The 12,942-nt window shown below is 37.8% G+C and overlaps 2 protein-coding genes across 7 annotated transcripts in view; one reads left to right on the top strand and one right to left on the bottom strand.

Annotated features, from left to right (window-relative positions):
• Positions 1–1,705, top strand: part of LOC106882107 (acylglycerol kinase, mitochondrial) — a 207,970-nt gene extending 206,265 nt beyond the window's left edge. For all 4 annotated transcript variants that reach the window (XM_089338266.1, XM_089338267.1, XM_089338269.1 and 1 more), the window contains 2 exons: positions 292–388; positions 1,375–1,705. In XM_089338266.1, the coding sequence (XP_089194392.1) occupies positions 292–388; positions 1,375–1,497 (220 nt within the window). In that variant the 3' untranslated portion in view covers positions 1,498–1,705. The remainder of the gene's footprint in view (positions 1–291; positions 389–1,374) is intronic.
• Positions 1,706–2,293: 588 nt separating this feature from the next.
• The window catches only part of LOC128250307 (uncharacterized), a 16,928-nt gene continuing 6,279 nt past the window's right edge, over positions 2,294–12,942 (bottom strand). For all 3 annotated transcript variants that reach the window (XM_052975074.2, XM_089338265.1, XM_052975075.2), the window contains exon 2: positions 2,294–5,645. In XM_052975074.2, the coding sequence (XP_052831034.1) occupies positions 3,217–5,340 (2,124 nt within the window). In that variant the 5' untranslated portion in view covers positions 5,341–5,645 and the 3' untranslated portion in view covers positions 2,294–3,216. The remainder of the gene's footprint in view (positions 5,646–12,942) is intronic.

The following is a 12,942-nucleotide window of genomic DNA, read 5'->3' as shown; positions in this document are numbered from 1 at the left end:
TGATAGTTTGATATTATTTAAATCCTTGCTCATATGAATCAGTTTTTTTTTTAACAAATTCCTGAAGAATTAATTGTTGTGTGAGAGAGAGGGGGAGAGATGAATAGATTGCTAATCTGTACAGGTGTGATACTTGTGCTAAGTGTCAGTACTTGAAGTCGAATAGAGTGACGTCCCTTGTCTAATTATTACATAATCGCCTAACTCTTGACAATTGCTACAATCCAGTACATTTGCAGTTTATCTCTGATTTTTAACTAATTGTTTTTGATTTATATTTTTTTCATATAGATGGTCCAGAGCTAAACATAGACGTTTAAAGCTTGGCAGTCAGGAAAATAACCATTTAAAGGCACACAAATTGAAGTTATCTCCTGAAATTGAAGAGGTAAATAGCCTACATAAGACTGATTTTATGTCTGTTGCTGCTGAACTTTGACATGCAGATAATTGAATAAGTATGATTTGATCTTAAATATATTGGCTAATATACATAGGAGAGACAGCTACAACTTCTAGGTAAAGAGATGCCATAGCTTGATTGGTTTAGTCGGCTAAAAATAAAATAATTGTAGAAGAATGTATATTAGAAGCTGGAGTTGGCAGATGAGACCTAAAAAATGTTGGATCTCATAAATGAAACACAGTCTAAAGCTGCATGGAGATATGTTGTTTTAACAAATCCATACAAATATTATCTATATGAAAGAAACACTATTGAATTGTATGCCAATGTATTGCAACATATGTAAAAGAGACAGTATTAAGCTGTTCGGTGATATGTTTTATTAACAGACCTAAACAAACATGTGTGTAAAAGTAATAGCATTAAGCTGTATGGTGATGTTTTTCAGCAGACCCACAGTAACATGAAAAAGATAGTATGAAAGAGATGCAGCATTAAGCTGTATGGAGATATGTTGTATTAACAGATCTAAACAAACACTATCTGTATAAAAGAAACAGCATTAAGCTATATATATTGTACAACTTTGCCATACAAACATAATCTGAATGAAAGACAGTATCATATTGTATGGAGATATGTTGTATTTGCAGACCTAAATAAACATTATTATGAAAGACACTGTATAGGAATATACCACACAAACATCTGTATAAAAGAGACACAGCATTGAACTGTAAGGAAAACTCTGTACATTCAGATCATTCAGTCTGGGAATCAGTTCACCAGTCTAAGAGAGCTTACAAAGGTCATGGGTACTGTCCCTCATCCTCTGTATAACTGCCTAGAAAAACAAGAAGCAGAAAGAGGTTTGAAGCTTTTAAATATTTTTATGTTAGTTGACAAGGATGAATGAGGGAAGTTTATTATAATGTAAGTTAAATTATTTATGTTTCTTTTGCATAAAGGGTGAAGAACTTTGGTACAATGTAGATGGAGAAGCTTTTGAAGCACGGCCAATTGAGATTAGCATTATTAAGAAGCAACTGCAGATGTTTCATCCTCCTGAGTCGGTTATCTCATATATATAGACCTATTGCAAATATTTTGGATAATGAACATTTTTGCTGGTATTTTTCTTCATTATGATGACAGATAAACCATAGCAAGAAAAGATGATAGAGAGAAATCTAGAAGTCTGGTGCAATCTGTTGTATGCATGTGAAAATACATCATTTTTATCACGAACTCACAATTCTCTCTAACTAGAAGATAAATTTGACTTGTTATATATATATATATATGTTGTTGTTTGTTTTTTTGTTTTAAATGCTCCTGCATTTAAATGATTGATTGAAACTCTATATACATGCATGCTTGCACTCATTTATTTATACTCAAACACAGATATTCGTACAATTCAAAAATATTTATTACAACTATCTCTATAACATTCATGCATATATATATATATGGAAGTGAGGCTAATTTGACCAGTCACAAATCTCACACTTATAAATATTCTTTCACCACACTCAAGGAAGACAGTGTACTACACTGATATTTTCAAGTTCATATGCAGCAGGGTAGTTACAGCAGTTGTATTAATAGTAATAGGCCAATGGTCAGACTAACACAACACTAATTCTGGCTAGAACTTTCAGTCCTAATTTTGACAGATCTTATCTGTATTATAAATTGGGCTGTTAGGATGAATTTGTGTGAATTCATGTCAGAAATAGAGTTGAAGAGGAAAATGAAACAGATTACCTAGATGAACCAAAATATAAACAAATCAAACACAAATCAGTATTTAAAATAGATAGGCTAAATGCACACACGCAATACATACACACGCACAGAATTTTTAAAAAGAAAACAGTTGGATTTTTGTTTGGTTCTTTTTTTTTGTTGGTTTTTTTTTTTACATATTTATTACAACAGCAGGAGGGGTGTGAGGGATGTACCTAGTCATCACACCAAGCACTGCAGAGTGACTTAGCAATTACACAAGGATCCCAAGTGAAAACCAAAATCTGAAGATTTACAACATAACAGCCGGACAGTTTAACTTTCTGCACAACAGTACAATGTAGTGAACATCTATCTGTCAAGACAAGAATGAGGGGGGGAAAAAATTTTAAGAAATAGTGAAGTTCCTTGGTTTATTTTTCATCTCTCTGATCTAAAATTTTTCTTTTTGTTTTATGATGTTTTTTCTTTAAATTTTTATCTTAATCATCAGTCATGATCATTTAACATATTCAAATTAATAGTTCAGTTTCAATTTTCTAGAAACTTCTCAATGTATGAGCACACCCTGACAGTAGTATTATCACAAGTGTAATGGACAAATCTACTCAGATTACACCTACAAATCACAGGTATGATTGGTGAAACACAAGATTTTATTGTGAGGTTCATGTCATGTGTTTTAGGCACCCAGTATCCATCAAATTATTTCTCTGCACAAAGCCATCTTCACAGAATGCCAATTACTGTATTCTCTTTCTTCATCATTACAGTGAGCCTCAGATTGTGAATTTGTGGAACACCATCTAATCAGAACCCTTTTAAATTTTTCTTTGTTTTAAAAAAAAAAATTACAAAATATAACTTGGTGCAACTACAGCACACCTAAAACAGACATGAAAAGTGAGAAATGTATGACCAGTACACATGTTTGTTGTGGTTATACTTGGTCTACACATAATTGCAACACAATAGAAAAAAATGGTCATAATAGCAGAACATGTTGAAATGACTTCCACTCTCTGCTGAGCTTCATGTTGATCAGGCCAATTCACTAGTTATCCGTAACCATAGGGAAGGTCACAGTCATATGATCCAGGACTACGGCTTTTTTCAACATAATCTGTAGGGAGAGTTGTTACAGTTGGTTTGATATACATATTGCCTTTACATGTGAATGTGCACAACTCTGAGCCTTTACGTTTGGTGTCTCTCATTGTAGCAGGAATATGGACAGTATGTGGTACCAATGAGGGGGCAGTGGTGATTGCAGGGGACGGTGGTGGCTGGTGTGCAGTGACAGTGTTGGCATCTCTGTCTGGGAGGTAAAGTTTGATATCCATGTCACATTCAAACAGGTTTGGTTTGCTGATCTCAACAGCTGTTCCATCTTTGTGTCGAACTGCTGCCTGGCTGTTTGATACCAACTGATCAACTACTGCTAATTCTGCGCTCATAGCCCTCTCCAGCTGAACTGGAGGTGGTGCTGCTGTGGCATTTGTGAATACACTGGGTTCACAAGTACGTAGACTCACTAAACATGCCCTACTTGTTTTAGGAAGTGTACTACTATCAAACATAGAGTTGCCAGTGATAATTGTGTCGCCACAATGATAGGTGGCACTTACAACTGTAGCAGTTGGGTCACCTGGCTTTGAGTTGGTCGGTAAATCAGCAGTAATAGCACCAGGTTCAGCTGTTGAAATGTAAGTGTGCACAACAGAGGAATCGGAGGCAGGAGTACACAGAACTTTGCATGTTTTCTCTCCATGGTTTGATGCCTGTTCTGAAATTTGCAGATCAACTTGCAGAGGTTTGTAACTTTGATCAATGCTTTGACCTTCAACAGTAGCATTATCACAAACTCCAGAAGGTGGATCACTGCAGCAGCGTAGGGTAGTGGTGAGCTCCAGTTTTTTATCAGTGTCTGTATCAATCTGTGGTGAGTATCCATTTCTTCCATTTGTCACAGCTGTTGCATTGTTTGCTGCATCACATGCATCTAAGTGTTGTTCATTTTTACAACAAGTAGCTAAATCTGCAGCTAATTCCATGCTTGTATCTGTATCAGTTGACTGAATCTTTTCCCGTAGTGCACCAGCTGCAATAGTTTTAAACAAATCACTATCATCTTTGAAGCAGGACGGTGTTAGTACATCGCAAACTGCAGCATGAGATGCCGTCGTCTTGACACCATTAGGATCTTGCAACTCTTCCCAGAATTTATCTACTTCTGGGAACACAAGTGCTCGTTGCCGCGTGTGAAATTTGAGATGCTGGCATAAGTTTCTATGTCTGGTGAATGTTTTGTCACAGAATCTGCACCTATAAGGTTCCTCACCTGTGTGTTCTTTGAGATGTTCCATCAGTCGCGTTGCTTTAGAAAAACATTTATTGCAATATTCGCATTCATATGGGTTATCTCGATGTAATTGCATATGTTCATCAAGGAGGCTTTGCAGAGGAAATGGTTTGTCACAGAAGTCACATTTGCAGAAATTTTCACGCGTATGTACCTGAATGTGACGGGTTAACAGTGAAGACTGGGGGAATCTTTTGTCACAAAAATCACATTTATAAGGCCTTTCGCCTGTGTGTACACGCTGATGAATCTCAAGTGAGTTAGATTGTGAGAACCTTTTGTCACAGAACTTACATGCATATGGCTTTTCGCCAGTGTGAGTGCGAGTGTGTTTGACAAGTTGTGATGACTGCACAAAGTCTTTTGAGCAAAACTTACATTTGTAGTTCTTCTCGCCCTTATGGATTTTTATGTGCCTTCGCAATGAACTTGATTGCGCAAACCGTTGCTGACATAAGTGACACTGGTGCGGCTGCTCACCCGTGTGGATCTTCAGGTGCACACTGAGGCTGCCCACTTGGACGAAACGCTTGTCACACAGATGACATTTGTAAGGCTTCTCTCCAGTGTGGGTTCGCTGGTGCACATGGAGGCTGCCCGATTGTGAAAAGCCGCGTTGACACACCCCACACAAGTAAGGTTTCTCACCTGTGTGAGTGCGGAGGTGCGTTGTCAGATTACAAGACTTGGGAAACTCCTTCGCACAAAACTGGCACTTGAACGACTTGGTGTTGCCAGAGTTGGATGTTGGTACATTACCACTGCTAATTTGCTCACTAACTGCAAGGGCATTTACTGCTAGTCGTGCTGCACTCGTCATGATTATTTTAAATGCAGTTAAGAGATCTGTTAGTTCAGCTAGTGAATACAATATTTAGCAGTAGTGCACCAATCTACTACACTTTGCTCTGCAAAACTGCTGCTATTCACCTGTTAACAGGTGTGTTTTGTGATAAGCAAACTTGCAGGATCCATGGTGTTATAAGTTAAGATAAAATTAGAGTGAGTAGTTTTAGTTGGACCTCGATCTGCACAGCATCTTACTTCAAGGAGTTGACCATCACATATGGCAAACAGTTCTCCTCTTCCTGGTGACATAATGCTTCCATTAAGATCAGGAATCATCTACAACAATAAAAATGAGGTTTAAGACAAAGTTATTTAAATAAAGAAGACTAAGACTAAATTGTCTTTTTTTAATATACATAATTTAAACATTAATCAAAAGAATGATGTCTTAATTCAATAATACACACATCTGATAAACAAGTGAAAATAAGTTATAAATATTTTTGAACTTTTTTAAATATTTCCTACTGTAAGAAATAATTGTATAGTTCTACAAATCTAGGCTTTTGGAGAAATTCTCAGAACAGGGGTTTTGCTAATTAATGAAGTGAAGTAGTAATTTTATTTCAGTTTAGAGTACAATACAATATCTATGGTGGGATAAGAACTTTATTAGACTAACTCCAAAGGTAACACACCATCCAGCTCTCTATCATGTTAATAGTCAAACAGCAACATGATTTTCAATTCCTGGCTATTGCTATTCTTTTTCACTCAGAATAAATGCCCAAATATCACAAAATCTTATTTCCTAACTCTACAGTTCAGGGATGGTGGTTATTGACTCAGTTCGTAACTAATCCAAATACGATTCAGATATAGTATATGAAGGATGATATCATCCAGTGTATTTTTTCATTTTGTTTTAAAACCATGTATAGGCTGCCGTAACTTGTCAACTATCTATATCATAAAATCAATATTAAACATTATATAGACCAATATGGCTTTACACTGTCTTCAATCTACTAGAAAAGGCAGCTAGATTTTCCTCTAAACACACCTTATGGGTTTTTTTTTAAATAAAGACATTGGATAATGTACTCCAGGATACTGTCTTTGTAAAAATACAGGAATATCAGATTTGAAATATAGTCCAATATAGTTCCAGTACAGAACATTTGAATAAAAGACAGGATGGTCAAAATTGGAGAGCATTTGATCATAAATCTGGTCAATCAAAGCTGACCTGAGGTTTAACAATAACAACTAGAGGTATTATTCATTGATAAGATGGGTAAGTTCAAATCATTGTGTCATGCAACCAAGCTTTTTGGCATGGCTGAAAGAAAAGAGAAACTGAATCTAATCTTAAAAAAACTTCAAACAGAAGCAACAATAAAATACTCATTTCAGATTTATCATACTAGACAAATGATTACAGAGTGAGAATTCATGAATTCTTGTTCAATGCTCGATAATTCTGAGGTAAAATCTTGACTTTCATCCCCACAACTGTCAACCAAGTACTATTTGTTATTCAGCACTGATTCCTCAAACCTATGATCCAGTATCTTTATATACAAAGGACTACACTGTCCAATGTGCTCTTACTTCTTTTAAACCATTTGTTTGTTTTACATCCATTTTTCCATGTTAGCAGGAGTTAGATAAATATATATTACAGAGACGCTCTTTTAACAATTAAATGTCTTTCAGATCACTAACCCTAACCTGTTTCTCAAGTAAATTTATTTCACTTATCTTGGAAAGGGGAAAGGAAAGTTAAGACCATTGGAAAAATGGGCTTTGTACAGTTTCTAAAAATTCACTCATAAAGCATTAGTCAGCCCTGGGCTATATTAGAAGGCTACAGCAGAAGATACTGATGGGATAGAACCTGAAACCATGTGGTTGAACTTTTCAACCACACAGATTTGGCTGTCATTTCTAGCAGATCAAGTGACTGCTTAGAAGCTCTCTCATTGATTCAATAAATTACAAGTTGCACATTAAAGTCAAAACCACTAAACCATTTACCTTCCTATTATAGAAAAGAGCTTATACCTAAATCAGAGGAATTACTATTATCTCCCAATATCAAATTTTATGTACTATACCAGCAGTCTTAAAGCTCTAATGGTGGCTTTTTGAAAGAAGTCTGCATTTCACATAATAAGATACATTTTTGTTGATTACATAGTATCTATTCATTACAGTGACAATTTACAATTTATATTTCTAACTTTACTACTTATAATTACATTTTCTCAATAAATATAATTAGATTTTCCTTTTAATTTAAAATAGATTTTCTTTAAAGTGACCATATTAGATTAATTTACAATAACTCAATTAATTAGGAAGAGAGTTAGTGTAGATGAGATACAGTTCAGATTTGTGCCAGGCAGGAGCATGATTGATGCTATATTCCTGTGTATGCAACTGCAGGAGAAATATCTAGCCAAAAATAAACCCTTGTACCTGGCTTTTGTCGACATGGAGAAAGCCTTTGACAGAGTTCCCCTGTGCCCTTATCTGGTGGTCAATGTGAAAGCTATAGGTAGATGAGGGGCTGGTGAGAGCTGTACAAGCCATGTACAGGGATGCTGTCTGTAAGGTGAAGATTAGCAATGAGTATAGCAATAAATTCAGGGTACAAGTAAGGGTTCATCAAGGATCAGTCCCTCAGCCCCCTCTTCATCGTAGTCCTCCAAGCAATAACAGGAATTTAAGACAAGCTGCCCCTGGGAGTTTCTCTATGCTGATGACCATGTTCTTATAGCCCAATCACTACCAAAACTAGAGAAGAAATTTCAGGCATGGAAGCAAGGTCTAGACTCAAAGGACCTTAGAGTTAATCTAGCAAAAATTAAAGTCTTAGTAAATAAGAGAGCAGACAAATCACAAATCCCTTCACGTAGATGGTCCTACATAGGTAGTAACTCGATAAGATGTACCCGGTGTAAGCTATGGACACATAGGTGCAGCAATATTGGAGGAAGGTTAACAGGGAAAATAATTTTTGTGTGTAGAAGGTGCACAGGTACAATTAACACCAAAAATGTACAGAAAATAGACTCCATCAGGGAAAATAGACACCAGCAGGGAAAACTAGAAGTAGTTGATAGCTTCCATTACCTAAGTGACCAAGGCAGTAATGGAGGTGGATGCTCTGAGAGCGTAGCTGCTAGAATAAGAATAGGCTGGGCAAAGTTCAGAGAGCTCCTATTGCTGTTGGTAATAAAGGGCCTCTCCTTCAGAATGAAAGGCAGATTGTATGATGCCTGTGTGCGAGGCTGTGACCACCAAGGACATGCAAAGGCTTGAAAGAAATGAAGCTAGTATGCTTCACTGGATGTGCAATGTCAGTGTGCATGCACAACAGTGTAAGCATCTTGAGAGAAAAATTGGGCATAAGAGGCATCAGATGTGATGTGCAAGAGAGTCGACTGTGCTGATATGGTCATTTGATACATATGGATGAGGACAGGTGTGTGGAGAAGTGCCAATCTCTAATGGTGGAAGGAACCTGTGGAAGAGGTAGACTCAGGAAGATATGGGACAAGGTGGTGAAGCATGATCTTTGAACAGAGGCAATGACAAGTGACTAAGACCTTTGGTGATATGCCATGGTCAAGAAAACCCGTCAAGCTAAGTGAAATCACAGTCATGGCTGATGCCAGTGTTGCATAACTAGCACTTGTGCCAGGGGCACAGAAAAAGTACCCTTCAAACATTGGACGATATGCTATGCTAAAGAAGACCCATCAAGCCAAGTGAAATTGTAGTCATGGCCAATGCCAATGTCAAGTAACTTGCACCCATGCCGGTAGCATGTAAAAAGCATCCACTACACTCTGTGTAAAAAGCACCTACTACACTGAGTTGTTGGCATTAGGAAAACCATCCAGCTGTAGAAATCATGCCAAATCAGTGCAGCTTACCAGTTTTCAGTCAAACCCTCCAACCCATAAATGACATTGATGATAATGATCTTTCAAAGATACTCTGCTCATGCTAAAACACAAATGCGTTAAAGTCACAGTAGAGTCATTTCTTTGAATAATCAATAAACTGACATCAGAAGGCTGACTTTGCTAAAATTCATAGAAACTCTGTTATTTAGAAAACTTTTGAACACCATTGTATATAAGAAAATTGTCTTCCAAATGAATATTCCAAAGACAGTCACAATACTGTGCTAAAGGCTACTGAAGAAAGGAAAAAGAAACTACATAGTAAATTATGGTTCCAAATTATGCCTGGGTACATAATGACTGTGTGGTTAAGAAGTTCATTTTGCAACCATGTGTCACTAGATTTGATCCAATTGTACAGGACCTTGGGCAAGTGCTTCTACTACATCCACAGATTGCCTAATATCTTGTGAATGGAACTATGCACAAGCTCATTGTGTATGTGTGTATCACCATCATCATCATCGTTTAAAATGGAGCTGGCCACCTGGGAGCTGCTAGACTCCAACTGTCTGTTATAGCATGGTTTCTACAGCTGGATGCCCTTCCTAATACCAACCATTTAACAGAGTGCTGGGTGCATTAACACAGCACTGGCATGGATGCGTTAACACAGCACCAGCATGGGGATTTTTAATGTGTCATTGGTATCTGAAAGGACAAGTCTGTATGTGTGGAAGACAGAGATTTTACTTAGCTTGACATGTTGTATCAAGTACAGCAAATGGCCAGAACAAGACGAAAACGATATTATTTCTTCACTATTACATGTGTTTCATTTGCTAGTAAAAATTACAAAGCTTTATATGTTAGAGAAAGATGTAAGAGATTTCCTATTAAAAGTTCTTCAGACAGAGAACAAATGATACTCTGATTTCTTAGCAAGTGAAAGGTGTCATAGTGTATAAAAAATACCAAAAAATTTTCCAACTTCCTGTTTTGTTATATCAAAAATTCTGCAGAGGATATTTCCAAAATTTTCGACTCTTATATATAATTGGCATCAATGTAACAATGCCATCTACATACTAGATTGTAATACCAGATGTGCTTCAGCAGAACATGGCTTGGGTTTCACCCTATCTACATTATATATATATATATATAATCATAAATATATAGGGCTTAGCATGAGATGCTTCACCAACATACTGAAAATTTAGAAATAGCAGTCAAAGAACTACTGATTCCAAACTACAATTTTTTCTCTAATGGATGGCGATATTTATGGCACACACAGAACAAAAACAGAAGAGAAAAGCAAAAACAAACCTGCCTTTAGTTAACCATGTACGACGTTTCACGGTTAAGAGTATAAAGCTACCCTACTCCGATCATCAGCATGGTGTTCGATAAATTTGAAAGTGTCTATATACTCATGGGAATTTGACAATGCGACATCAAAAACACATGAGCAAGGCATTCACAAAATTTATCAGCTAGTAAGTTCAAACACTTCACCCCAAGAATCTATTCCATGTGCACCACAAATAGTCCCGTATAAAAGGGTTACAGTTTAACCATCCAATAAGAGACATCAATATAAATATACAGATATAGGGCAGGGAATTACCAATTAGTAATAAAATTAATAATTAACAATTTTGCCAAGTAGTTCAGTATGAAAAAAACCTTTATCGGTAAAACCATTTATATTCATAAATATATAGGGCTTAGCATGAGATGCTTCACCAACATACTGACAATTTAGAAATAGCAGTCAAAGAACTACTGATTCCAAACTACAAATTTTTCTCTAACGGATGGCGATATTTATGGCGGTACTGGCAACGGCCACGCTCGAAATGGTGTCTTTTATGTGCCACCCGCACAAAAGCTAGTCCAGGGGCACTGGCAACGATCTCGCTCGAAAACCCTACGAAGGCCAGTCAGGCGGCACTGGCAATGGTCACGCTCAAAATGGTGCATCTTATGTGCCACCTGCACAAGAGCCAGTCCAGGGGCCCTGACAACGATCTCACTTGGCTTGCCGGGTCTTCTCACGCACAGCACATATATATCGTCATCGTCGTTTAACGTCCGCTTTCCATGCTAGCATGGGTTGGACGATTTGACTGAGGACTGGTGAAACCAGATGGCTACACCAGGCTTCAATCTGATTTGGCAGTGTTTCCACAGCTGGATGCCCTTCCTAACGCCAACCACTCAGAGAGTGTAGTGGGTGCTTTTACGTGTCACCCGCACGAAGGCCAGTACTGGCAACGGCTACGCTCATCTCGCTCGAGAAACCTCATGTATCACCCGCACAAGAGCCAGTCCAGGGGCACCAGCAACGATCTCGCTCGAAAATCCTACAACAACCCCACACAAGAGCCAGTTCAGGGGCACCGGCAACGATCTCGCTCGAAAATCCTACAACAACCCCACACAAGAGCCAGTTCAGGGGCACCGGCAACGATCTCGCTCGAAGAAATTTCATGTGTCACCAGCACAAGAGCCAGCCCAGGGGCACCGGCAACGATCCCGCTCGGAAAGATTTCATGTGTCGCCCTCACATGAGCCAATCCAGGGGCACTGGCAACGATCCTGCTCGAAAGATTTCGTGTGTCGCCCGCACGAGCCAGTCCAGGGGCACTGGCAATGATCCCATCCCGCTCAAAACATTTCATGTGTCACCCGCACAAGGGCCAGTCCAGGGGCACTGGCAACAATCTCGCTTGAAAGATTTCATGTGTCGCCCGCACATCAGCCAGTCCAGGGGCACCGGCAACGATCTCGCTCGAAAAACCTCATGTGTCACCCGCACAGGAGCCGGCCCAGGGGCACCGGCAATGATCTCGCTCAAAAGATTTCATATATATATATATATTTTAAAAAATAACGTCAACCACTAACGTGGACAATTAATGCGCTAGAAATAGATCACATTTTGTGTCTATTAAAACCTAAAATGTTCTCAACATGAAATATAGCAGCATACCAAAAACGTGAGCGGGCAAGACATTTAAAATCACCTAAAAAAATCATTATTAAACAGGAACCAGGTTTCGGATTTAACAAATTCTTACCATTTGTCTATTCCTATTAATCGATATTAATTAATATATTAATATATGACTAATTACCAGATCTTATAATAATATTTACCCATTACTCATGTTCTCATTCTGAATATATTCGACGCAGTAAATAGTTTCTGCGGATATATTCCTGGAATTAGCGCGCCAAAACGAAGACTTTTGAACTTTACCATTAAGCTGTAATTAGCAGAACCATATGCACGCGCACACATGGCGGTGGGCAACTACGCATACGATTCTGAAAATTACTGCTACATTACAAATCAGGCTGATGAGGAATAGACAAATGGTAAGAATTTGTTAAATCCGAAACCTGGTTCCTGTTTAATAATGATTTTCTTAGGTGATTTTAAATGTCTTGCCAGCTCACGTTTTTGGTATGCTGCTATATTTCATGTTGAGAACTTTTGAGGTCTTAATAGACACAAAATGTGATCTATTTCTAGCGCATTAATTGTCCACGTTAGTGGTCGACGTTATTTTTTAAAATGTACCTTAATCCCCTGAGATTGCAGATAATATTTCTGAATCTCTTTGATTCTTTAAATGTGCTGGCTCCCTGATAATTAATCGATATTAATTAATATATTAATATATGACTAATTACCAGAT

This window comes from Octopus bimaculoides, chromosome 20, assembly GCF_046866305.1.
Source record: "Octopus bimaculoides isolate indiv1 chromosome 20, ASM4686630v1, whole genome shotgun sequence".
NCBI lineage: Eukaryota > Metazoa > Mollusca > Cephalopoda > Octopoda > Octopodidae > Octopus > Octopus bimaculoides.
The sequence above is the reverse complement of the archived record's forward strand: the minus strand, read 5'-3'. Positions and strand labels throughout refer to the sequence as shown.